The 27,585-nt window shown below is 37.3% G+C and overlaps 1 protein-coding gene across 6 annotated transcripts in view; it reads left to right on the forward strand.

Annotated features, from left to right (window-relative positions):
* Positions 1-27,585, forward strand: part of LOC106622780 (equilibrative nucleoside transporter 1) — a 242,831-nt gene that overhangs the window by 88,406 nt on the left and 126,840 nt on the right. For all 6 annotated transcript variants that reach the window (XM_070112933.1, XM_070112935.1, XM_070112932.1 and 3 more), the window contains exon 6: positions 24,876-25,044. In XM_070112933.1, the coding sequence (XP_069969034.1) occupies positions 24,876-25,044 (169 nt within the window). The remainder of the gene's footprint in view (positions 1-24,875; positions 25,045-27,585) is intronic.

A 27,585-nucleotide genomic window follows, 5' to 3' on the forward strand; every position in this document is an offset into this window, starting at 1 on the left:
AATATTTTTCGTTAATACTACTCAAGTATTGCCTTCAGGACGTCTTCAAGTCAGAATGCCCTTTAAACCTCCTCTTCAGGCCCTGGAGAGGAGAACTATTTCATTCCACATCAATGCGTTTTAAGGCCTGAGAGCACAACAACCAAATTACATGTTGTCTTTGACGCTTCGAGTCGTACTTCATCTCACATAGCATTAAATGAACTTTTGATGGTTCAACCATCCAAGAAGAACCATCCAAAAACTAGATTGGGATGAGTCGATTCCTTTGCACCTTGCCACTAGCTGGCAGAATTTCAAAGCCAACTTACTGCAGCTCTCATCTATTAGCATTTCTCGGCACGTAATTCTTGAGCCGAGTGCTATCTGCCAAATACAAGCCTTCCCCGACGCTTCAATAAGAGCGTATGGATGCTGCATATACATACGATGCCAATCTGCTAGTGGTGTCAAATGTATACTGCTTACTGCTAAGTCTAGAGTGGCTCCGCTGAAGACCAAGTCTCTTCCGCGTTTCGAGCTCTCGGCAACTAATCTTCTTGCCAAATTATGGTCATGAGTAGCGCCTATGTTGAGTCGACAATTCGAGAAAATTACACTTTGGATAGACTCTGAAATTGTGTTGCAAACCTTGGTCGCAAACAGTGTTCGAAATCCAAGATTTGACTGACAAAGTGTGTTGGCGACATATGCCAACAAAACCAAATCCTGCGGATCAAGTATCTCAGGGTTGCAACGTGGACGAATTGAATAATTCGATTAGGTTTGGCGGTCCACAGTTCCTCCTAGAAGATCCCGCTTTGTGTCCAATTAACACTCACTTTCAGCTCTCTCCAAAAGACGAAGCATTAGAGGAGAAGAAAAATTCTCTCACACTAGCTGCAAATGTGAAAGATAATGCAATAATGGCCTTACCGAAAAAATTTCTTCTCATCAAAGATTGCTTCGTGTGGTCGCATATTTATTACGGTGGATTAAATTACCAAAAATGCCTACCGTGGGAAGGGATCTGACATTAGAAGAATTACACTTGAGTTTTTGAAAATTGTTCAGGTGGTTCAACATTTGGAATTAGCGAATGAAATCCAAAAACTGACAAAAGGCACCACGCTACCCGCAAAATCTTAATCCGTTCTTGCATGAATACTTCGATATGTCGCTTTTATTCAAATTAATCCGAGTAGGAAATCGCCTATTAAATGCACCTCTTCAATACGATGCCAAATTCCCATTATTACTTAATAAAAATTCGCACTTCGTTATTACTTATTTACGGTTCCTGCATTTTCGAAATCACCACGCTGGGGCAAAAACGTTGGTTGCGCTTCTTCGAGAACGCATATGGCTGATTAATGCCAGAGAAGCATGCAGTAGAACCGTAAGAAACTGTACACACTGCTTTCATTACAAGCCGAAATTGCAAACCCAAATAATGGGAAATTTGGCAGCCGAAAGACCTCGAGCACTACGACCTTTTCTTATATGTGGCGTAGATTTTTATGGTCCAATATATACAACTTTAAAAATACGCTGTCGACCACCCGTAAAAATATATATTATATAGCAGTTTTCGTTTGGTTCACTTCAAAAGCAGTACATTTAGAATTAGTTTCGGACTTATCTACTAATTCTTTTTGTTCGACCTAATAAGGTTCATGGTCGCCGAGGGATGCCACAGAAAATATTTAGCGACAACGCAACCAAATTCGTCAGCGCCGACCGCAACTGATAGGATTCGCCGCCGAAGAAGGATTCAGCTTCGGCTTTATACCACCCAGGGCGCCGCACTGCGGCGGATTATAACCAATTTTGCCTTAAAAAATAATAATATTTATATATTTTATAACTAAATAAATGATGGAGACGTTGCATCATCGCTGCAAACGTCCACTCCAACACATACAGAAGCAAAAATTTTCAACAGCTAAGATTTATAGTTACGATATAATAACTTGTTACATTTTAATTTTTTAAGAGAAAACAATAAAATCTTTTTAATTTTGAAAAGTGAGCCAGAAAGTCAAATGTGCTGGAATGAGAATTAAAATCATGATATATACGGTGGAATGGTTTGTTTAGGTCGAAATTTAATCTACAGGATTTTAACCGTAATAGTCTAAACTGCCTCAAAATATTAAATTTAATTCCCTTCAAAATTTTCACTAAGAATATTATGCCAAGCATTTCCCTACGACTAGAAAGTGTAGGTAGATTTATAAGTTTTAAACGACAAGTGTATGGAAGTAGACTTACCCTAGAATCCCATCGGAAATGCGCTAAGGCGAAAAGTAAAAATTGTTTTTGAACGACTCTAACTTGTCAGAATGGATTTGGTAGCTAGGGTTCCATACAATAGAGCCATATTCCAATATAGGTCTAATCAAAGTTGTATAAAGTGTTTTAGTAATATACGGATCTCTAAATTCTTGAGACCAACGTTTAACAAAACTGAGAATAGCTTTTGCTTTCAAGTCCATGTTATCAATATGAATACTAATATTAAGCTTAGGGTCCATATTAACTCCCAAATCAACATAGTTAAATACTTGCTCTAGACTATGGTGCTGTATTACATAAGGAGAGGGGTGCACAGATCTACGGGAAAAGCACATTATCTTACATTTATTAAGATTCAATGGCTAATCATTTCTATCACACCATGCAACCAAATTGTTTAAGTGTGCTTGCAACAGACATCTTTACTCAGGTGAAGTGTATGATTTAGGAAAATCTTTGGCTACCAAAATGCCTACCAAATCTGTTGAAAAACTACCAAGGTTTAGCTACAATTAGTGCATACCCTTCCTTTTCTTGAAGCAAATTGAATATTTTTAACCACTTCCTACTAACTTGTCGCTTCGATAGTCCAGGTGAATTTTTATCACTACAACTAATTGTCAATTTGTTAATGTACCAGTCGTTTAAGAGTTTCATTTACCTGACGTCGATAGTTTTGTTTGCTTCCTAGGGATGTTCTAGGTACTTTATTGTTCTACCCAAAAAGAAGAAAACAAAAACAGTTGGAAAGTATAATATTAAATTTTTTAAAGTAAAACTAAAGTTTTTGCTTGTTCATAGAGCCTCTCTTCATTTCATTCGATGTATGAAGTTGAAGAAATGCGAGCAACTTAAAGCAACATCCATCTTGATTTTACAGCTTCAATTATCGCTAGATGTCCCGCATTGAGCACATTTTGGTCATTCATGACTATTTTTGCAGGTAGTATAAATAGCTTGTAATATAGTAATCTTTTTTCAGCTAAAAAATTTTAAGATTAACTTTCATTGTAAATATATTTTATACAAAACATTGCCTACCAAAATCTTTTGCTTATCAACCAAACTACCAGAGGATGAAACTACTAATTTTGGTCCGAGCGAAGCAAAACGGCAACGCTGGGTGCGGCATAGAACCGCTCGTTTTGCAATCACTGATTATTTTTGATCGTTGATTCACTTTATCACACTGTAAACGCACTAACACAATAAAATTTTATGATAGTCGTTTGGTTTTGGTCGTTCCCATTTCTGTTCATAATACTCCCAACAAAGTTGACTCTGGCCAAAGTCGGCAGAGGACACACACGAATTTAATTTCAAATTGGGGTTCAGATTGAAAAATTAGACTGATTTTACAATTTATTAATACCATAATATAAATTCGAGTTAATAATACAATTAGATTTTGTTTACACACCATAATTTCTTATTATACTTATTACATACATATGTTGTGCAATAATATATTCATTTGCTTATCAATCATATTTACTTAAATGCTGATTCTGGGAAATATCATTTATAACATGTTTGTGTTTACAAGTTACCAGAGGCATAAAAATTTTCTCTGTTTCAGTGGTTAATTGTAAAGTGGTACCTTTTCTGTCTAGTTCATCTACTTCACAGTTACCAGGGATATCACTATACATAGGATGTTAGACTCACGCAAAGATCAAGACATTCCTTCGCTATCTTTTACGAAACTCGACGAGACTTGAAAGCACACTTTTTTTTTTAGAACAACAAGGCTTTCTTTCATGCTGTGGTCTCCGCTTTGAAGTCACTGCAGTGGTCTGGTAACCGAAAGGCGATTTTGGTATCTAATTTTGCGAAAAAGACATCACCTCCCACTTGATTATCTAGCTCGGACCCATCAGTATAGATGTTAGACTCTGCATTTCTGTCCACCTCGTCTCTTTTCCACATTCTATTGAATACGACTTCCGTGGTAGTGGGAGAAACGGGAGCTTACTACATATCTTAGGGAGGATTCCCTCAGTCTGAGAGCTGACTTTGCTGCAACTTGCTGACAGAACAGGTCTATTGGCAGTAAATGTAAAATGACGGTTAGTGCCTGACTTGGCGTTGTTCTAAGAGCTCCACTGATTCATATACTAATTGTTTTTTGTATGCTTTCAATTCGCCTCACAGCGTATTTCTTTTCCATTAGTGGCCACCATACGAATATACCGTATGTTGTGATCGGTCTAACAACTGCTGTACATCATCATCATCCTTCCATTCAACATCCTTTTGCAGGTGTAAAGTGATGTAGCTGCTTTCTTCACCCTAGTATCTAAGTTTGGTTTCCATGAAATCTTCCTGTCTCAGATTAGTCCTAAGTAGCTTGCCTTATCAACAATTGTTAGTCTGCCACCATTTAGTACTGGCGCCGAGTATTGTGTTTCCTAGTAAACAATACAAATTCGTCTTACTAGCATTTAAGTTCAGTCCGCACGATACGATATCGTCTAAAATAGTTTGCATAAGGTTAGCCACAGTGTTCGGGAATTTAGCACTAATCGAAACCGCCACATCATCAGCGTAGGCCACAACAGGTACCCCCTTCTTTTCTAGATTTAACATCATTTGATTCATTGCTAAGATCCAGTCAAGTAGGGATGGGGTGTACCTCTTTGGATAGATCTGCACATCGTTGAAATTATTGACCTGCTCGTAAGCATCTGTTCAATTAATTTTCTGAGAGGTTCGGAGATGTCCAGATCCTTAAGCGAGCTCAGTATGGCGCTAGGCTGTATTTTATTGAAGGCTCCTTCTATATCTAAAAGCAAGAAAGCAATTAGAGTGTATTCGTTAACTTCCAGAGATTTTTCAATCTCCGCCACCACTGAGCTTAGTGCTGCCTCTGTCGATTTTTCTTTAGAATACGCATGCTGCGAAACAGCCAACTTTTCTGGTTTACGTTTGTTTCTTATGTGTATTCCTATTAGCCTTTCCAACGTTTTTAGGAATAATGAGGATATGCTAATTGGTGTGAAATCCTTTTGGACTTGCATGTGAGCTTTTGCCTGCCTTTGGTATGTATATTACTTAGACTTCCCTCCATAGCGAAGGAATATGGTTTAGGTGCAGCGTCCCTTTAAGAATGGTTACAAGCCAGTCTGTTATGTAATTCTGCGAATGCTGTAATTAAACCGGGAATAGACCGTCTGGTCCCGGCGACTTGAAGCTATTTATTGCCCAGCGTACGTTGCTTTCTGACACTATACCTATGGGAGAGGAGTCTATTTCTCCTCCGCTGTCTTGTGTATACTCTTCAGTATGGCTTTCAGATCTACCTGGGGAGTGGGTATCCAATAGTAGGCCTAGTGACTATTCACTGGATACCGTCCAGCTGTGGCCTGGCCTCAAATAATTTTGTTTCAATCGCGTCCAGTTTTTTTGTGACATCTATATATTGAATTCTGATCTTTTATATGTGTCTTTGTTTTAAATAACTTCACTAATACGACTATAAGTTGCATTCGACTAACTTACTTAGAATTAACTTTTAAATCTCAGTGTTGTAATTTCACGCTTCATTAAGACTATTTATTCCGGGTTTCCTGTGAAGAAACAAGATATATCCTGCGTTCCACATACAGTTGCGTAAGGTGTGTGAGAGTGCTGTTTGTATTAGGTTAGGATAAACAAAAACCCAGCCATATGCTATTAGCTATAACAATGATTCGCACCGAACCAAAGTATCATGTAAGTGCTTATTATATTTGTTTGATTCAAAGGCATTACATCATCAAGTCCAAAAACATTGCCCAGTGTCTAAACTTGTCTTCGGCCAACAGACTCATTACATAGTTCCGAACTGATAAAAAATTTTGTTAAAGCTATGCCTAGAGATGGCAGCGGATTTGTATATCTGAAAGAGAAATTCTCCAAACTTAGCGAGGCAAAAATTAATGAGGGCTTATTTGTAGGTCCACAAATACGGCAACTGGTAAAAGATAAGAGCTTCAAAGAAAAACTGAATGATCAGGAAAAACTTACCTGGAAACGTTTTGTGAACGTTGTCCAAAATAAAAAATAAATGAACTTATAATGTGTTCATTTTCTTTAATTCTGTTTTCATATGAAAAACTTCTTCTATTTTTGCATCAATTTCTCTTTTATATTTATTTTTTATTGGTACACTTTTTCTTATTTTGGCTTGTATAAAATTTTTTGGTACTTTAATTCCAAGTATTAAATAAGTATTATTAAAAATTGTGCTTAATTGCAAATATTTTAAAGTATTAAAATCGATAAATGTTTAGTTATTTCGTGATTTGTTACAATAGAATATTTAAATTAACAATACCATATTTTACATTATTTTAATTTGTTCAATTTTATTTTTAAATAATTGAATCTTTGTCATTTGCTCTAAATATTTTTTATTTGTTCTAATGCTTAATGTTGTTGTTGTTGTTGTTGTTGTTGTTGTTGTTTTAACGGTTATCTAGTCCTCGCTTGGATGGTTAGTGATAGTTTGGTTGTCGTCGAGGTCATCTAACGGAAGGCCCAAGAAACGGGCTGTTTCGCCGGGGTCGGACCATAGGGAAAAGGGTGTTAGATGAGTTGGGTTTGTTGGGCATGCAAAGAGGTGGTTAGTATCATGCGGGGCCTCATTGCATGCAGGACATGTGTTTGGTATGTCGGGGTCTATTCTGGATAAGTAGGAGTTTAACCTGCTACAATATCCAGAACGAAGTTGCGCAAGGGTCACTCTGGTTTCGCGGGGAAACTCGAGCTCTACGTCTGCTATAGGTGGTGGTTTGACTCCTAGTACGCCATTCACTGAGAGGGAGTCGATGAAGATGTTCATGGCTCCACTGTGAATGGCGGTCAGTGCTTGTCTGTAGTTCGTTGCCTCCGAAGTCCGGTCGGCGTACTGTCTGATGTCGTCGACGTAATCAAGGAATGACCTCTTGATGTTCCTAGGAGGCGGTTCCGCTTCAAACAGGCGAAAACACCCCAGCAGAAACAGCTTGGAGAGGAGCTCATTATGTTCCTTTACCGGAAGCATAAGGGCCTCACTATATAGGTGTTCAATTGGGGACATCAAGAGGCTCCCCGTGATAGTCCGGAGTGCACTGTTTTGACAAGTCTGAAGCTTCCTCGTCTGCGTTGCACTACGTCCACGCGACCAAATTGGAGATGCGTAGTTTAGGACCGGCCGGCCGATTGCCTTGTAAGTTGCCAGCAACGTTTCTTTGTCTTTTCCCCAAGAGCTGCGGGCAAGCGACTAGAGGATTTTGTTGCGAGTCTGTACTTTAGCAGTTATCGCGGTCGTGTGAGGAGTGAAGGAGCACAGACTGTCCAAAGTGACGCCTACAGTTTTAGGGTTATTTACTGTCGGAATTTTTGTGCCATCGACTGAAAGGTTCAGCTCCAGTCTGTACTCCTTCGTCCAATTTGTGAAGATGGTCGCTGTGGATTTAGTGGGGGAGAGTGTTAGGCTCCTTGCAGAGAAGAAGCGAGAAAGATCGGAGAGGTAGCTGTTAATTTTGAGCACATACCATCGATTCCATTGACCGACGTCAATATCGTGCAGTCATCAGCGTACGAGGTCACTAAATTCCCGCTGGTGGCTGGGGGAGTTTCGAAATATAGAATATAAACAGTAGTGGGGAGAGGACACCGCCTTGCGGAACCCCCTGTTTAATTTTCCTAAGTTTGGAGTTTTGACCTCGAAACAGTACGGGTGAATGCCGACCGCTCAGGTAGTTCATTGTCCACCGCTTCAGCCCTGGAGGGAGCGTTGATTGTTCTAGGTCCTCAAGTAACGTTGTGTGATTGACTGTGTCAAAAGCTTTTGACAAGTCCAACGCTATAAGGATTGTCCTCTCGCAGGGTGGCTTCTGGTTCAGGCCATGAACTATCTGGGCGTTTATGACGCTAAGTACTGTGGTGGTGCTGTGCACTTTTCGGAAGCCATGCTGATGTTCTGCTAGACTCAGGTGGTGAGTAAATGACGGGAGTAACAAGGCCTCAAGTGTCTTCACTACTGGGGAAAGGAGAGTTATCGGGCGATAAGACTCCGTTTTGTTGGCGAGTTTCCCAGGTTTCAGTAGTTGAAATACTCTTCCGACTTTCCACACGTCGGGTATTTAAAGAGTGGACATCGACAAGTTGAGGACCTTGGTGAGATATTTTACTCCCGTTGAGCCTAGATGTTTTAGCATCAGCATGATTATTCCGTCAGGGCCGATGGATTTAGACGATTTCGCCTTTTTGATGACACTCTGAACCTCCCCATCGGTGAAAGTAAGTGGTGCGCAGTCTTTCGGCATTTTGCGCAGCCGTCGTGTAACACAACGTTTGGCCTTGTCGGTCGAAGGGTGCAGTGTAAACTGCCGGCTAAAATAGCTCGCGCACTACTTCGGGTCCGAGGAGGCATGGCCATCGAATTGATTTTCAACCCGATCGTCATGTCTCCTCGGATTAGACAAGGCCTTGACAGTATTGCAAAACTTACTCACACCGGTGGAGAGATTACAGAACTTGAGGTGCTCTACCCATTTTGTCCGCTTATGTTGGTTTACCATTTGCCGAATCTCCAAATTGAGATCCCTTATTCGGGGATCACAGGGATCAGCATGGCGTAAGGTGTCGCGCTCGTTTGCTAATAGAGCTGCTTCGGCTGGGAAATTTGGGCGGAGTTCCGCAATTCTACCAGCCGGTATGAAGCGAGCGGTAGATGCAGCGATCACCTTGCGGAATTGACGCTCGCCAACGAGGACGTCCGTAGGAATGGGTTGTGCGTTGAAGGTACTCTCAGTAAATTCTGTGAAGCCGACCCATTTAGCTTTGTTAAAGTTAATGAAGGTGCCGTTGTCCACAGAAATAAAAAAAATAAAAAAAGCATAATGCTTGATTAAAACATTCGTTTGCATGTTCTTCAGTAAGAGGTTTTGAATTATCTATGTGTAATTTTTGTCCATCGTACCAAATACTTCCCTCTTCTTTTTACTTTTGGTATTAATGTCATTAATTTATTTCTTGCTTCTATTATTATTTCTTGCTTGTAATGCCAGTGACAGACATGTGGTAACAATACGATAATACAAATACTATGGCATTTTGTTTACTACGGTTGATAACACATATAGAAATGTAGTAAAGGTAAGCAAAATAAGCTTTGTTTCATAGACAATAGATAATTCGAGCTGCGCGCATATGTTTTTAAAAACATGGCTATATTTTTAAATTCCTCGCAGTTTTTCTATATGTTGGCTCCAAACTTCAATTAAGGACTTTGTTTCGGCAATACTTAATTCAATACTAATTTTTTTCATACTTTCCATTTTATTTATTATTTTGACAACAAAAATATCAGCCAATTGTTCATTCGTTTCTAAACATTTTGCATAAATTTCACTGTGGTCTTGGATATTACAAGTGTAGAAATATTGAATGTCAATATGCTTGGTGCAATGTAATCGCTCGTTGATTATCCGAAAACAAGGAGTGGGTAGATGCTGCCCATGTCCACGTTTAAACATAAGTCGCCTTATCCATTCGGCTGATTTTGTAGCAGCATAAAGGGAAACAAATTCAGCTTCAGTTGTTAATGTTGCAATTAGTGTTTGTTTTCGTGAGCTCCTTTCGGACCACCATTTAAAAATGCAGCCGACTAGGTAAAACGACGTCTATATCACCACCTCAATCAGCGTCAGAATACATATTTAGCTGAAAAGATGTATTATTTAAATTAAAATGAATGCCATGGTCTAAAGTTATCTCAAATTCGATGTGCAATTTTGTAAAAGGTTGCCGACTACACAGGAACTATTGCCGCATATAAGGCCGTTGTCTACATATACACAAATTTTCCGAAGACTGCTTAAACCAAAATTGACAAGGAATTGTACAATGCGCTTGTTCCATTGCCGCGAAGCTTGTTTCAAGCCATACCTGCTTTTCTTGAGTAAGTATACCCGATCGCGCCTATCAAATTCTTTTGTCTGCTTCTTCATGAAACAACATTGTTTTCTCCAAATCTCAAATTGTATAATTTGCATACCTTGAGCTGCGGCTATACCTATAGTATCGTTCTTGTTGATTCATATCTAACAACAGGTGCGTATATTTCTGCGTACTCAATGCCTTGAGTATGGCAGCATCCTCTTATGACCAAACGTGCTTTGAATTTGTCAACTTCACCAGTTCTTTTTAAAATTCCAACGATTGGTAATTACATACTGCTAGTTCGTAGAACCATAATCCAAGTATTGTTCCATAAAAGGGATTGCATTTCGTCATTTATCGCTTCTGTTCATTTGTCAGGACCTCTACTTGACATTGCCTCTTCTAGAGTCAACGGTTTAACACATGCGACGCACAAATTTGCAACCATTTTATCAGCACTTACTTGTAATTTTGAAGCACTTCTTCATGCTTAAGGACTGCGAGATGACTGCGCATTAAATTATTTCTGCGATTTCAGGGTTTTGTCGATAATTGGTGATTGTGTAATATCTTCTGTTTCTTTATCGCTGCTTTGTTTGGTTTTTTAAATTTCGGTGACGGCAGTGTGATTTTCGTTAAATATAACATCTTATCGGATAAGTACTCTTTTATTGATTGAATCTGTACGCCTTGCTTTCCTCATTGTACCCGATTAAAATACCTTTGATTGAATGTTTATCCCACTTCGTTCTTTGCTCTTTTGAAATAGGAATGTATTCGTCATTCCCGAAAATACGCATATGGCCCACATATGGCTTTTTCCTGAAACAGTTTTCATATAAAGCGCACCCACCAATTACATCTGATATCGTTTTATTCTTGATATACACTGCTGTGGGGGTTGCATCAGCCCACAGATATAATGGCAGATGATTGCTGTTCCACAGTAGTTCCGTTTTGCCGCTCTATGAATCCATTTTTCTCGTGCCATAATTTTAACGATTCTGTTGTCAAAACGTAAGTTGATAATGTTGAACTGGCTTCACTTTCATGCGGTATAGTCGTAATATTTTATAAAATACACGTGCAAACTACTTGATTCAAAAATTGTATCGAGTTGTGGTACTAGCAGTACATTTTTCATAATAAAAACAGCATTTGGCTTGCCTTCTAGTTTGATGTCTCCAGTGCCTATCACTTGTAAACGACGAAACATATGTACATATATGTACTCTCAGACAATTTATTTTGAAAGTATGTGAACAGCTCCCTCTAAACCGACATGTGATCCAGAGGCGCCTGAATCTGCGTAGAAAGTATTTTAATTCGTGTTGCAATTCGCTGATGTGTTAATACTAGCACTTACTTGACACTTTCACCACTGAGATTAAATTAATATCCGGAATAAATGGTTTTTGTTTTTTCAAAAAGTTCACACAATTTATTTCTTTTTTAATAATTACAAAGGGATTATTTCAACGCACTCTCCCTGATCGCATACCAGTGGAGACGTTGTAAATTTATACAAAAAATCGATGAAAGAAAACGAAGTGACTCGCGTGCCAAAAGAAAGTCCGTTGCTTGTTGCTCGAAAGTCGCTGAGAGAAGGGGCTGTCCGCTTCGAGGACAGATATTTTTGTACTGTGTGTTGTGTAGAGATCCTAGTCGGTGTGTGTGTGTGATGAGTGGTGTGTGGGTGTTCTGCGGTTTCCAGGTGTTAGCGTTCCGTTTCGAGTACGGAGGTCAACTACTCGTATATGACCGTCGGAACCATGATGTAGCTTCTTTATGCAACCAAGCCGCCATTCTGTAGGGAAAGACAATAGTCATGGATTAAGACAAAATCTGCAAGCTTTGGCGCCTTTTCGGGAGTTTTCCTGCGGTACCTTTTATGAAGGTCCTTTATATACTCCTCCTTCCATCGGCGGCTGAAATCATGATGGAGGATTTTAATTCTTTCCCATCTATTTTGTAAGGATAGCGACTCCACGCCTAGCTCAGGTATGGCCAGAATGGTAGCTACTCTTAAAAAAAGCCCTGGAGTTAGGGCTGTGAGATCTGAGAGATCTTGCGAGAGTGTCGTTAGTGGCCGTGAATTGAGAACGGCTTCAATGCGAATTAATAATGTTGTAAATTCTTCATAATTAAATTTGTAGTTTCCAGCTACTTTTTTAAAGTGGGATTTGAAGCTTTTTACAGCTGATTCCCATAAACCACCCATATGAGGAGCGCTTGGAGGGAAAAACTGCCAGTTAATACCTTGGGGAGCGTACTTTGGTACAATTTCAGGTGAGACTTGCCTGACAAAATTCACGAACTGTTTTTCTGTGGCTCTTTGAGCTCCTATAAATGTCTTGCTATTGTCGCTCATGAGCTTTGACGGAAAACCGCGTCGTCCGACGAAGCGAGCAAATGCCGCGAGAAAAGCCTCCTTTGTCAGATTCGTACATAGCTGGAGGTGCACTGCTTTTGTCGTGAAACAGACAAAGACAGCCACATAGCCTTTCATGAGAGTGGGATACCTTAACATGGATGCCTTTATCTGAAAAGGCCCAGCAAAGTCGACACCTGTAATGGTGAAAGGCAGAGCGAAGTTACAGCGTTCCGGTGGAAGTGCTGCCATAATCTGTGTTCGCATCTTCTGCTTATGCATAGTGCAGATCTTGCACATGAAAATGCATTTCTTTATTTGGGGCTTAAGTCGGGGAATATAGAACTCTTGGCGGACTATATGTTGCATTAGGCGATGTTCTGCGTGGAGCATAAGTAAGTGGATATAGTGGAGGAGTAAAGTGGCAAGTCGAGATTTCTCTGGTATGATGAGGATGGCGTTTATTATACGTCAGGCTTGAATTGGCAAGCCGACCATTCACACGAAGAAGACCTTTCGTGTCGAGGAATGGGTTTAGAACTAAGAGGGGACTTCTCTTGTCAATAGGTTTTGATTCTCTCAAAAGTGATATATCGCGGCTGAAGTAGCGCGCTTGCGTAGATGCGATAAGAGCGACCTTTGCTTTTTGTAAGTCTAGGTGCGTCACTGTATCGCATTGGGAGTGTAATCAAGTTACTCCCTTAAGTTTAATTTTGAGTCGCTCTATGAACTTGAGCATGTAAGCGATTACCCTGAGGGTTCGGGGATACGAGGAAAATCGCTCAAGAATGTCATTATCCTGCAATGTTGCGTGAAAGGAGTCGATTTTTCTCTGGGGCAATTATATTGCGCATGGGCGATTGTGGCCAAGAATCAGGAGATTCTGTTAACCATCGGGGGCTATTCCACCAGAGGGTGGTGGTGACAAGGTGCAGGGGTTTGCACCCTCTTCTACCTAGATCAGCAGGATTGTCAGCACTGGCTACATGTCGCCAAGTGGCTGATCCTACTAGGTCAAGTGTTTGAGACGTTTAGTTGGAAATATACGCCTTCCATGTATGTGGTGGTTTTTCTAACCAAGCTAGTACAATTTCGGAATCGGTTTGAATGCGTTTGTACGATGGACACTAGTTTGGCTAGTAGTAGCGCTCCACATAATTCAAGTCGGGGCAGACTTATTGTTTTTAAAGGAGCCACTTTTGCTTTTGCTACTAGTAAGTGGCATGTGGTCGCATTTTCGTTTTGTGTGCGAACATATATAGTTGCGCAATATGCCTTTTCAGAAGCGTCACAGAAGCCGTGTAGTTCGACTTTGTGCTCTGGGGCATAATTTACCCATCGTGGGATTTGTATTTGTGAGATATCATTTAGATTTTTCGCAAACTCTGACCACTTTTCTAAAGGAAGTGGTTTTACTTGTTCGTCCCAGTCGGTTCCATCTGGCCATAATTCTTGTATTAAGATTTTGGCTTGTATCATAACTGGCGAAAGCCATCCTGCGGGGTCGAAAAGTTTCGCCACAGAGGATAGAATTTGTCGCTTCGTTAGGGCGGATAATGCAGATATTGACTCTGTAGTGTATGAAAACTGGTCAGATATTGCATCCCGTTGTATCCCCAGAGTTTTTGTTGTCCTTTCCTTTTCGAATTTAAGGAAATTAGTATCTAACAAATTTTCATGTGGTATATTTTTTATAGGGGTGGTTCGCCGTTATCTTTTTCAACGGAAACCCTGCTGTTTTGAGGGCTTTTACCACTTGTGCTAGTGACTCGTATGCTTGTGGAAGACTGTGACTTCCAGACAGGATATCGGCTACATACGCTTGTGTTTTTAACACCTGGGTTGCCAGAGGAAATTCTGACTTGGTGTTTTCTGTCAACTCATGCAGTGTTCGAATGGCTAAATTTGGAGCACAGTTGACGCCAAAGGTAACTGTTTTCAATTTATAGTCGCGGAGTGGACTACTGGGAGAGTTTCGGAAAATAATTCGCTGAAAATCTTGTTCGTCTTTATGTACGACTATTTGTCTATACATTTTTTCGACGTCTCCGTTAAATACGTATTTGAATATACGCCAATTTAATATGAGGAGCATTAAATCTGGTTGGAGCGTGGGTCCCGTAAATAGTATATCATTTAGGGAATTCCCCGAGCTAGTGGATCTTGATGCATTGGGGACAACTCTGACTTTAGTTGTTTTTTTGTCTGGCTTTACTACTGCATGGTGCGGCAAGTGAAATGAGTAGTATTTGCCGTTGATGATTTTTTCGCATGGACTTACTTCCTCCATGTGGTCTAAATGGAGGTATTCTTCCAACACACCATCATATTCTGGTTTGAGTTCGCCTTTTTTAAGTAGGTTTTTTTCCATACTTTGAAACTGCTTTATTGCAGAGGTGCGAGAGTGACCTAAGGCGATTGTGTTGGGAAATTGTTGTTTTAGTGGTAGTCATACGACGTACCGACCATTATCTGATCTAGTAGTTATGGCTTTACAAAAGTCTTCACAATACTGATCTTCTGGGGTTGTAATTGAAATGGGGGGGAGTTCTTCTAACTCCCAAAATTTTTTCAATTGTGAATTGAAGTATTCGTTTGAGATTTCTTCAACTTGAGTGGTCATAGTGGTAACTGGTTCCGTAACTAGTCCACGCGCATGTGACAAGCAGTTTGTACAAAGTCTTTTTGTTTTGTATCGAAGGTGATACAATTTTTGTGCATTTGTTAATTTTGGGTGGTTTATGTAAACGGCTGTAAACATGTCCCGGAAGGACGGCCATTGTTCATAACCAACATGAAAGATTTCTGTGTCACATGTGGGCGCCTTGAGATGTATGCCTGAACTTGCCTCTTGACTTTGTACTTGTGTCAGCTCTACTCGCTGATGTGGAGTAGGTGCAATTGCTTTTATTAGCTTCAGCTGATCGGAAATCATAGCTTTATAGTCTTCAAACTGGTGTAAGCAGTTTTCATATTTGGCATCAGCCGAGGACTTAAAATTTTCTGGTAGATCTGATTCGTCAGATTCTGCTATGGCGTCCTATGAAGCTTGGAGACGAATCCAAAAATTGTCGAGATTTTCCTCTTGATTTCTAATGCCGATTCAGAATTATCTTGAATCGGAGCAGATGGAAATCGAGTGCAGTATCTTATTAAACTGTCACTCTCAGCAATGAATTTATGGTATGTAATGGTTTCCCCCTTTTTTGTTTTGTAGCACCTTGCTTTGAGCGTGTAGCTTCTGCAGGTGTACATGGACTTTTTTCGTCCGAAATCATTTTCGGTACTTTTAATAACTGTGTCGATTTAGAATCTTTAGAATCTGCGTACATTTAAAAAAAATTCAATTAAACAAATGATTTCTCTCAGTGTAAACTGATTAAATTTAAGCGAAATTCGTAATTGTAACGCGTAATCTCTTTTATCTAAATAAGAGAATTAGTAAATCGGTTTAGTTTTTTTTTATATTTTTATTTTTTTTTTAAATCGGATTAAATAAGATAGCATGTTTCGTTATTACGGTATTTATTTATTATTTATCTCGATTGTATTGTTTATTTCAACAATTAGTCCAAAATTTGCAATATCTATTTTTTTTTATATCTTTTTTGTGTTCGTATGCGTTATAGGGTACACCTATAAGCGAATTAGTATGTGTCAATGAGAGCTCGTATAAGAGATCAATGTACTTTATACATATGTATGCAATCCTACTTGTTTTTTGTTTGCCAAACAACAAGGGGTATTGCCGAGTATGTGCCAAATTTGACTTTGGAATATATTCAATTAAATTGTCTAGAAGCAATGTATATAATATTGTTCACAATTTTTTATTATTGTTTTTTATTTATTTATAGGAATATAAATAATTATTTTTCTTTTTTTTTGTTGTTAAGAATTTGTGTTTCTTTACCGAACCGTTTAAACTGTTTTTTTTCGAATGCGCTTTTTGAAGTTCTTTAACTTTCCGTGGTACCCGAGTAGGGTATAATAATATGTCCCGTACTTGTTTAAGTACGTATGTAAACGAGCGGACGTTGTTTCTCAGTTAAGAAAGAGCGCATAAACGTAATTAGCAACAAAGTAATCGTATGTGCACTACGTTTCGTAAATATGCACTCTCGGTATATGAATGTAAATATGTACGTATGTATAAGAGTAAAATAATGTACTTATATTTTATATGTTTAAAAATCTTTTATTTTCTTTACCTTTCTCTCTCTTCTCTGTTTTTTGTAGGTAAAATATGTTAATAATATTACGAATATATATTTGCATGCGCTCAAAATTATAAGTTGCTAAAAATTTTGTTATACATTGTGCAAAATATTTAAATATGTATGTGATGAGAGATTTGGTATATAGGTAAGAAATTCTTTAATTTTTGTTTGTTTTTTGAGAATATTGTTCTTATCTCTTTATATTATTCGCTATGTGGGTATATGTATATGTGTTTTATTTTTTTTTTATACTCTCGCAACCTGTTGCTACAGAGTATAATAGTTTTGTTCACCTTGGTTGTTTGTATCACCTAAAACTAATCGAGTTAGATATAGGGTTATGTATATATAAATGATCAGGATGAAGAGACGAGTTGAAATCCGGGTGACTGTCTGTCCGTCCGTCCGTCTGTCCGTCTGTCCGTCCGTCCGTGCAAGCTCTAACTTGAGTAAAAATTGAGATATCTTTATGAAACTTGGTAGACATGTTTCATGGTACCGTGAGACGGTTAGTATTGCAGATGGGCGTAATCGGACCACTGCCACGCCCACAAAACGCCATAAATCAAAAACAAATAACTTGCCATAACTAAGCTCCGCAATAAGATACAAGACTGTTATTTATTACACAGGATCACATTAGGGAGGGGCATCTGCAGTTAAATTTTTTTTTTAAAAAGTGGGCGTGGTCCCGCCTCTAATAGGTTTAATGTGCATATCTCCTAAACCGCTAATGCTATAATAACAAAATTCACTGGAAGCAAATATTTTTAGCACTTCTATTGACGGTGTGAAAATAGTTGAAATCGGGTGGCAACTCCGCCCACTCCCCATATAACGGTACTGTTAAAAACTACTAAAAGCGCGATAAATCAAGCACTAAACACGCTAGATTCATTAAATTTTATCTCTGGGATGGTATGAGATGACTTTATAGGAACCGCGTTCAAAATTAGACAGTGGGCGTGGCACAGCCCACTTTTAGGTGAAAACCCATATCTTGAGATCTGCTTAACCGATTTCAACCAAATTCGGTGCATAACGTTCTTTTCATGTTTCTATGTCACAGTGCAAAAATGGGCGAAATCGGACTACAACCACGCCTACTTTCCATATAACACCATTTTAAATTCCATCTGATTATTTCACTTTCCACTATGCAAATCAGGCAACAATGACTGTATCGGGATAAAACTTTGCGTGAATAATGCGATTATAGTATGCCACCTTGTGGCCAAAAATTGTCTAAATCGAACCAAAACTGTTTAAGCCCCTAAGTACTAAATATGTGGACCCCAGTGCCTATAGTTGACCTTCTACCGAAAATATCAGCCAATCCACAAAGAAATCTCAAACGAGTATACTATTTGACTTTGCGAGAGTATAAAATGTTCGGTTACATCCGAACTTAGCCCTTCCTTACTTGTTCTTTGTTCACTTTGTCACTGCACTGGTTTTTTTTTTTTTTTCAATAAATGCACCGATTTTTTTTTTCACGTTATATTAAAATTTTTTATTTTATGTTTTATTACCCATAGTGCCGTCCACTAGGGCTCGAAGGACGATATGTTAATACCAGCACTTACTTGACACTTTCACCACTGAGATTAAATTAATATCCGGAATAAATGGTTTTTGTTTTTCCAAAAAGTTCACACAATTTATTTCTTTTTTAATAATTACAAAGGGATTATTTCAACGCTCTCACTCCCTGATGGCATACAAGTGGAGACGGTGTAAATTTGCTTGTTGCTCGAAAGTCGCTGAGAGAAGGGGCTGTCCGCTTCGAGGACAGATATTTTTGTACTGTGTGTTGTGTAGAGATCCTAGCCGGTGTGTGTGTGTGTGTGGCTGTATGATGAGTGGTGTGTGGTGTTTGGGTGATCTGCGGTTTCCATGTGTGGTGTGTGTGCCAGTGTTGTCTTGTATGTGGTGTGTTTGACTTCTTCGGGGCGGGAATCTTAACTCATTTGGCCAACATGGAATAAATATGAATTTTCAGATGTGTTATCCGTTTGACGTTTATTGTCAATTGCTTCATTCTGAAGTGTAAGCGAATGATGTTGACTTCATCTTTCTTCCCTGCTTCATTGATCTTTCTGACGTTTTCTGCATTCTCTTGCCCAATGGCCTAATTTGAAGCAGTAATTACACTTGCTATTTCTTTTCATATTCAGCACATCGTTGTTACTATTGACTTTGCTTCCACTTACTGTTTAAACTGCATTCGATGAATTTAATTGATTTTCAGCCATGTATGTATATTTCCATTTGAAGGCGGCATAATTGATAGTTTTGCCCAGCGAAACGATGATTATGGAAAACTCGTGATTCGCTCATGCTTGCTTCCCCAAAATTTTTAAGCTCAGCTGGAATCTCAGAGTCAGAACAAATGCTATCAATTATATTATCGGTGGTACCGAAGCGATTGCAGAGTCAACAGGTATGGAGTCGCCAAGGGTGAAAATGTCCTCGTCCATATGCTTGAAAATTCCAAAACAAAAATTTATTTATGCAGCACGTCCATAACCTGTTAAAAATTTTTAAAACGTTTATTGTATGTAATGGCACGACTTTCCGCGTGTTCGCTTAAGAAAATACAGGAAGCAAGTAAAATCATAACAGCAATTACATAGTTACTGTTCATTTTTTTAATGTTACATATGTTATATGTTATAGTTGCCAGATTTTATTTCAGAAAAGTGATTATATCATCATTATTATATGACGTTATTCTTTGCTGCTATTAAATTATTTTTTACTATTTCTTCATCTACTTGATTATGTTGTACCTGATTTGGTGTACATTTAATTATCATTTCATTCGACATTGTAATTTTCGATAATTATAATTTCTAATAGCCATATGAATTCATTGTTCTACTGGTAACCCTATATTTAATTTATATAAGATTCTATATATATCTGCTATGGTATTATGAAACCTTTCTGCATCCGAATGACCTGTGTGGCTATTTAATTTTGTAAGGTGGATTTTGACATTTTCGTTATCGAAGAATTCTTTTATTATTAATAAATTTAATTTCATTGTCTGCAATAATTATTTTGTGTTTTTCTAATTTAACGAAGTGTTCTTTTAGTTGTTCAATTATTTAAATTTTTGTAGAAGTTTCCGAAAATTTCCGTTTTGTTTTAATGGGATTTCTATCATATTTAAATTCTTGATTTATTTCACATTGATTAATTGCGATTTCAAAAAGTTGCATTAATTAGAGATAATATATTTTTTTTTTATTTGGTTGTATGTTTCTTGAATACCTGTGAGAAGCTTTCTCTAATATGATATAAAGAGATCTGTTTTACTCTTTTACTTGTTCATTTGAAAACATTTCGAAGCAAAATCATCTAGTTGGACATTCGAAGGAACATTTCAATCATCGGTTTTGACTGAAGTTCCAGGTTGATTATCAGTGATCGAGCGACGAGAGCAGTAATGTTTGTTGAGTAATCAGAAGTCCAAGACTTCAGTACAAGATCGACTGAGTATCCATCCGTTGCATAATTTGCATTTCCAATTCCTGAAACCGAAACAAAGGATTTAGGTTTACACAGATGAAGTTGGTTTGTGAAGCGACTTGTGACAAAGTGAATCTGTGAGCCAGAGTCCGATAGTGAGCGACAAGGTACGAAAGTTTCGGAACGCTTCTTTACTAAAACGATTGCAGTAGTTATAAGATAGAGATCGGGAAGCAGAGATGTCAGGCTGCGCTAGCATCATTGCAGTCATGACATTAGCTTGGACAGAATTTGATATTAATGGTAACTCGGGAATATTAGCTGGGGCTGATGGTAAACGATTAAAATGTAAAAGCGTGTGATGCTTTGAATGACAGTTTCGACAAGAACTAGATTTGCTGGCTCTCATCTTTCTTTAAACATTTCAGACAAAGTAAAAGTTTCTTAGCCCCTTTCTGGTAAAGGTTAGGCGAAAGATTTAAAAACCGTTGGCAATTATAAATCAAATGCTCAGCATCTCCACAAAATATACAACCACCCAGTAAGCTGTTTCAAGCGACAAAGGATCTTATTTGATGTATACTCACTGTTTTTCCAGTTTTACCAAAAGTATCAGCTAGTGTTTGCATTGCATCCTCCACGTTCTCGACGGTACGATATCGATGTTCTTACAATGTAGCCATTGATTCCTACGATGGTAACTCGTTTATTAAACAACTTTCTTTACATTTTGCTTGAGTTACTTTGTTCAATTTTTGAGTTAAAAATTGCACGACTATGCGTCCGCTATTTGCTCTTTGGAACCAAGTGACTGCAACGCACGTATATGCGAAGTAAACTTGTCCGTCAACGCTCGCAGCTTGCCGAAGGTGGGGTCTGCTTTGTCCATCCCGAAAATCTCCCTGATATGGGTCGGAAAAATAAGACGTTTGTTATCGAATCGTTTCATAAGCAGATCTAGTGCAATTTTATAGTTATCTTAATTTATTTCCAACAATCGTATGGTGTCAAGGGCAGCACCACTTAAGCAGTAAGTAGCAAATGCTGAAGTTTGTCCACTCGGCTTATGCCACTGTCCTTATCGATGGCTGATGTGATCATCGAATAGAAATTTGTCCTCTCTATATAGGATCCGCTGAATTTATGCAACGTTAATAGTGGCAAACGTAAACGATTAGTATCTACTATAATAGGATTGGATTCTTCTTTATGGAATCTTTATGGAGGGGTTATTATTCTTCTAAGTGACGATTTCTGGCCCCAACTGTGCTTTTTGGCCTAGGCGTATGAGCAAGTGAATCCCACGATGAATATCTGGAGTTGTCAGCTGTGACCTCATCATTATCATAAATTTGTATATGTATCCAAAGATACGCTATATTGTTCCGAATGAGTTGATATATTGAAATGAAAAAGATATTTCGGATCTATCAATTGAGATATGCAAGACCTTTTGACGAGTTTCTGGTAGAGAGATGTGAGACGCGCAAGGTTGCGGCCAGAAAGATTCAACGTTTTCCAAAAATTGAGGACCATGCATCCAAAGCTTTGACCTTGGGAGCTCCTTTAGTGTAGCACCCTTGTAAAGAATGTCAGCTGGATCCATGGACGTGGGAATTTACCGCCACCGCATGCCTTATGTTAGCTGTTATGTGGCAAATCCGATTGGCGACAAATACGTTGAACTTTGAGGGTTCCTCTCGCAGACATGATTGGACCACTTACAAAGCGGACCAGTAATAATAAGAACAATCAAATATATTAATTTTTGTTAATTCAGATAATAATTGCTCACTGAAGTATATTATCTAAAGCATTTACGCGAACACATCGATACATTTTGCAAATGTCCCCAGTAAGTGCAATTGCAAAGGCACGAAAACGAAGAAAAGTGTTGAAAAGTTTAGGTTGAATTGTAGGACATGTCATGAGTAAAACATTTAAGGATAACCCTGAACTTGTGGCCACAGAACCGTCAAAAACAACTCTCAATTTCGTTCACGTGCTATCATCCTTAATGACGCAATGATGAGGTAGAAAGTACCTGCATTCAGAAATCACTGTTAACGACATGTGCCAAGATTATTCCTTCATGATCGAGCTATATTTTGCCTTTAAATTAGGATTCCTACCAAGAATGCGTTCAATATTCTCGAATCAAGCTGTGCTTAATGCTTCTTTTTATTTGTTAGAATGATCTGTGTCTTATACTTATTAACTATTCAATTTTTTATATAAAAATGATCGTCTAACTCTTCTTCGGCTGAGTGTATGTATTGTTGCTGTTTCTTCGTCTTCTATGTTGTTGATTGAAAATTTTTAACTATTGGAATTCGTGTCATCCATTTTTTCTGAAATAATATCCTCATTTTCTTTTATCTTACTTAAAAAGTCAGCTACTTTGTTTCCTTCGATTAAGTGGTCTAGATTTAATCTTTCTAAATTTGAATCTGCATCTTCAAGTGTACAAATTGGATTTGAATCGTTTAATTTGTTTAAAAGTACATTCTCTTCGATTTGAAGTTATAATACCCTTTTCTATGTCTATATATGCGTTGAAAGCATATCCATGCCTATAATAAATTCACATTTACTTACTGTGAGCGGTGTGGCTCTCTAACGTGTTCTTGTATTATTAGGTAAATTAAATTCGTACGGTGCTAATGTGTGCACTTCATAATTAATGTCATCCTCGTTTGTTAATGAATTTTTTAATTTAGCCTTTAAAAAATCAGTAATTTCGCTATTAATCAGGCTTAAACTAGCTCCTGTCTCGATTATGTTAGCGCAATAAAACTTTTTCTTTAAAATTAATTTTTATTTCAATTAAGTATTCTGAATTCGTTGGTCAATATTTATTACTATATCTCCCGCTATTATTTTGTTAACATCGCCCTGATGTATTATGTCTAGCATTAGTTTGATTCATTTGATTGAATGAAGATAGATTTTTAATATAAAAATGTATATTATATCTCTGTGCTCTATCAGGATTTCTACTACTTCATTTGTCCGTCGGACTATCTCGTTTTAATTTAATTTCTATATTCTGGTCAAATGCTACTATCCTCAAGTCTTCTATTTGTCATTATTTTCATTATATTATTAAAATTTCCTATATATATGTATATGTTTATAGTGTAGTTTCAATTTTTTTATAGCGTTTTCGTCTCGATGAAAATGTTGCCTCTTTGTACGGCAACATTATATAAATGTTCCATTTTTTACATGACAAATAAACAAACAAAATGCCAACTAAATCACAAAAGTGATCGATTCGGTATAGTTAGTACAAAAACTTGATTTAAATATAATAACTATCAAAAACGAAAAATAAAAATCGCCTGGGCAACTCGCAGCCTTACGTTTTGAAAAGGGTAGAAAATTATGCACTTTTTTCAGGCAAGAACGCAACATTGTGAGAAAAGAACACGAAACTAAGACAGTTCAGGCATAGGGCAGAATAAATGCAACATTATTGTGAGAAAAGAAAACGCTATTAATGCACACCTTCTCGCAAATTAATTTCACTCTCTACAATAAGTGTTAACTACACCCTTGGTGGGGTCTATTTTTGTAGTCAGTTAACAAAAATATTATTTTTATTTTGTTATATTCTGGAGGGTCTGGTCAACTCTTGAGATGGCTTCAGATTCACAGACTTATTTTGGGGGATTATATAAAAAGAAACGGTTATATTGACTTTCTAGAATTTTTTTATGTTTTTTTAAAGGATTTTTGTTGAGCTATTCATATACGTCACTCACGCAACATTCGGCGACGGCAACTGTTTTTGGTTTTTTTTTGCTAACGAATGGCTTCTGTCACGCTACTCGACCATTGCCTCGCCTCACGATTTCAGCGCACTATGATTTATCAGCGACTTTTTGAGTTTTTTTATTTTTCGCGCATTTTTATGGAAGAGTCAATTATACTTTGCACTGTTGTGTCACTCAAATATTGTAATTCATACATTTTTCGCTGCAATTTTCCAGTCTTGATACGACTTATGACCACTTGTCGCTGTTAAATTGTCGTACGACTGCTTATTGAAAAATGAAACTAAAAATGACTCAAGAAACCGAGTGCTTACGTGATATAAGCTGTGAAGAAAAGTTCTAGCTATGAAATTGTATTTGTAACCTAGTGCGTAAAATTGAAGTTGCTTGAGAGTGACATCGATGCATTGTTGTCATATACTTATAGAATTATTTATTTAAATGTGATACAAACATCTTCTCGAGTTTTCCATTTATCTATATTCATTTTTTCGTTGACATTGGCGTTGCAGGTTATAAGCATGGGGCTATCACTTTTGGATATTACTTAATTTTTCAACTCCTCCTGCCTGATTGCATGTTGGGGCTTAGTTCGAGCATGTCACCTGCAATGTTGTAGAATGTGTTTCTTAAAGAAAATTTTGGATTAAATTTATTTAAGGTTGAAAAAGATTGATTTTGTTTGGGAAATCTGATGAGTCATGCAGGGTTATGTTTTTGAGGTAACCTCATTTTTATTTTTACTAGGTTTGGTATAAAAGTGGTTTTATACTTTCAAAATTCATTTATGTATCTTTTCGTTCATATTTTTAATATTTCTGATTTCTTTATTATTTCCAGAAATTTTACCGATATAATCAGCTTTCGAGAAAACCAGAAAAGGAATCAGATGATACTAAGGTGTCCGTTATACCATATTGGTTAATTTTTAAAAAAACGTCCTTACAACTCTACAATGTGTTTTTCACATTCTTCGTCACATTATCGATATTTCCTTCCGTACACTCAGGTAATTTTTTTAATGTGAAATGATAAAAAAAAAAGTATTTTTAGTAGCAGTAGCAGTATGGCGCTAACCTGTATTACAACTATAGGCTTCATCTAAGCTAGAATCCAATTGTTTTCATCTGTCTGCCTCTCTCATCAATAAATGATAAGCAGAGTGTTACGGTAGAAATGTAAGTGATTTAGTTGATTTACGAATCGATTTTACTCAATGTGTGAACCAAGTTATTCTTCTTCAAAGTGATGATATCTGATATCAACTGCCAACTGCTCTCTTTGAGCAATTGGGTCCTACGATAAATTTCTGTTGCTATGAATTGTGATTTTTTCAGTGTTTTATTGCTGTTTAGAATTTATATTTGTATATATGTTTGTATCTTACCTGCTTACTTTAAAAAAAGTGTTTCTTAACCCTAAAAACTAGCAGAAGAGAGCTCAAGTTAAGATCGTAAAAAGCTGAGAGAGCTGCTAGTAAAATTTATACTAGCAGAAAATATCTACTGCCATATAAAGAAACAGCTGCAAAAGCACATATGTATTCAAGCATTTTTTTATTGTGTTTGTATAATTGTTTTGAATTGTGAAAATAAAAATTCTATTGATTGATTTTCAAGTGTTGATATTTTCTTGCTAGTTTCTGCTTATTTTCCGTTCCTTTATTATTTCTTTATTTCGCTCTTTGTGAGAGTAGCTGTAAATTTTTTTCGCCTGATAGCTAGTAGCTACTAGCAGTTAAGATACAAAGCTTTAGTATCCACACCGAAATGATATATTTGAAGGAAGATATATGTCAACTATGTTATTCGAAATGAGTAAATCTTTTGACGAGTTTCTGGCGAGACGTAAACTTTGGTCTCTTGACATTCTTTGTTACAGAATTTTAGTGAGTGTCGAGCCAATCAGACCTAGTATCCCACTAGCCCCGTAGAAGCTTACTATGATGAACAATTTTCCGGTGTTTGCTGGTGTGCAGATTAAATCAAAACAAATTTGTTTCCAAACATTTTTTTGAGATTATCGTTGGAGTCATCAAAACAGAAGATTTTCAATATCAGCATCAGGAAAGCATTTGAGTTGCCAGGGCACCACTTCTTTAACTGAAAAGAGACTTTATATATTAGAATTGCTGTTAACTACCTGATTCATAAGTAAAAGTAACATTAATGAAATCAAATACAAGCACGCAAAAATAAAAATTTTAAGAAAGTTGTAAATTTTTTGTCAAGTGCAAAATATCTGGGACGTGCAATTGATAAGAGACGTACGTGCAGAGACCACATGAAAATCAAGAGAACCCAGCTCAGGTTAAGGTTTGCGCAGTTGTACTGGCTCCTAAGATCAATATCCCCTGCTTAACATGTTGAGGTTATTCAAGCATTTCAGTTCTTTGCACTATAGTGGGTGTACCTTTTATGTTAGAAATGACGTCCACAATCGAGACCTAACATTATCCTGTGTAAAATAAACTATAGAAGGATTTAGTTAGTAGTCGTCACCTCTCTCGATTGGAGAACCATGATAAATTGGGATCCAACTAGATAATAATCAATAATATAGCTGACTAAAAAAATATCAAATCTCTTTTTTCGAATTAATTGCTTTTTTCAAAAAATAATAATAAGACAGATTCTAAATAAAAGTGAATATTATACAAAAAAACAAATAATAATAATAAAAAAAGTATTATTCTTATCGACTGATAAGTAAAATAATATGACAACAGTTAATGTTCAAAATTAATTAATGCCAACCAGATTAATTTACAATTTAAAATATCTGTCCCACCATAGCATTATTGTTGGAGAACAATATGAAAGAAATGGCACATGTTATTACCGCAGTGTTTGTGTAGTATGTGGTTATCTACATTTTACGTCCAAATGTACCCTGAGGAAGGATGATGACAAAAACATGTACATCAACTGTCGCACCTAATTTTCCGCAAAAAAAAAACAAATGTATATTCAAGTTAGGATGAAAACATGTTTTATGTATTAGTTAAACTGTAGACTTGCATAATGTCTGTTTTAATTCAAATCGTTCGCCATTCATAGCTTTTAAAGCTTCACAGGGTTTTAGAAGCTACTACCGACAGCACGCACAACTTCTTCTCGAATTTCGTCCCAAACTCTGTGCAAAAAACGCTAAACTGATTTAGTTCTAAGTTTTTTACATTTGTTAATTTCCCCCTCATATATCTCCATGTACAAAAATCCGAAGGATTCAAATCTGGAGAAGAACTCAACAATTCTTGGCTTATGTATCGGGGCAGAATCTTGTTGAAAGCAGTTTGGATTATTGCGAAACATATTGGATAAATAAGAAAAGTGTCCAAGAAACACTTATTCCAAATAATATTTTGTGTTAATTCCTTTTTTCTTATAAGCCTTCATTTTCAAATTTTTATTAATAATGTTTCTGATGGGTTTTCGGCTCAACCTGAGGTCCTTAGCCTGTTTCCTTCCGGAAATTGCCCAATTTTTCCTTATTTGCTCACGTACAATCCTTACCAGACTTGGAGTTCTGACCGTGTAGCTGCGACCAG

The sequence above is a fragment of the Bactrocera oleae genome, chromosome 2 (assembly GCF_042242935.1).
Source record: "Bactrocera oleae isolate idBacOlea1 chromosome 2, idBacOlea1, whole genome shotgun sequence".
In the NCBI taxonomy this organism is placed as follows: Eukaryota; Metazoa; Arthropoda; class Insecta; order Diptera; family Tephritidae; genus Bactrocera; species Bactrocera oleae.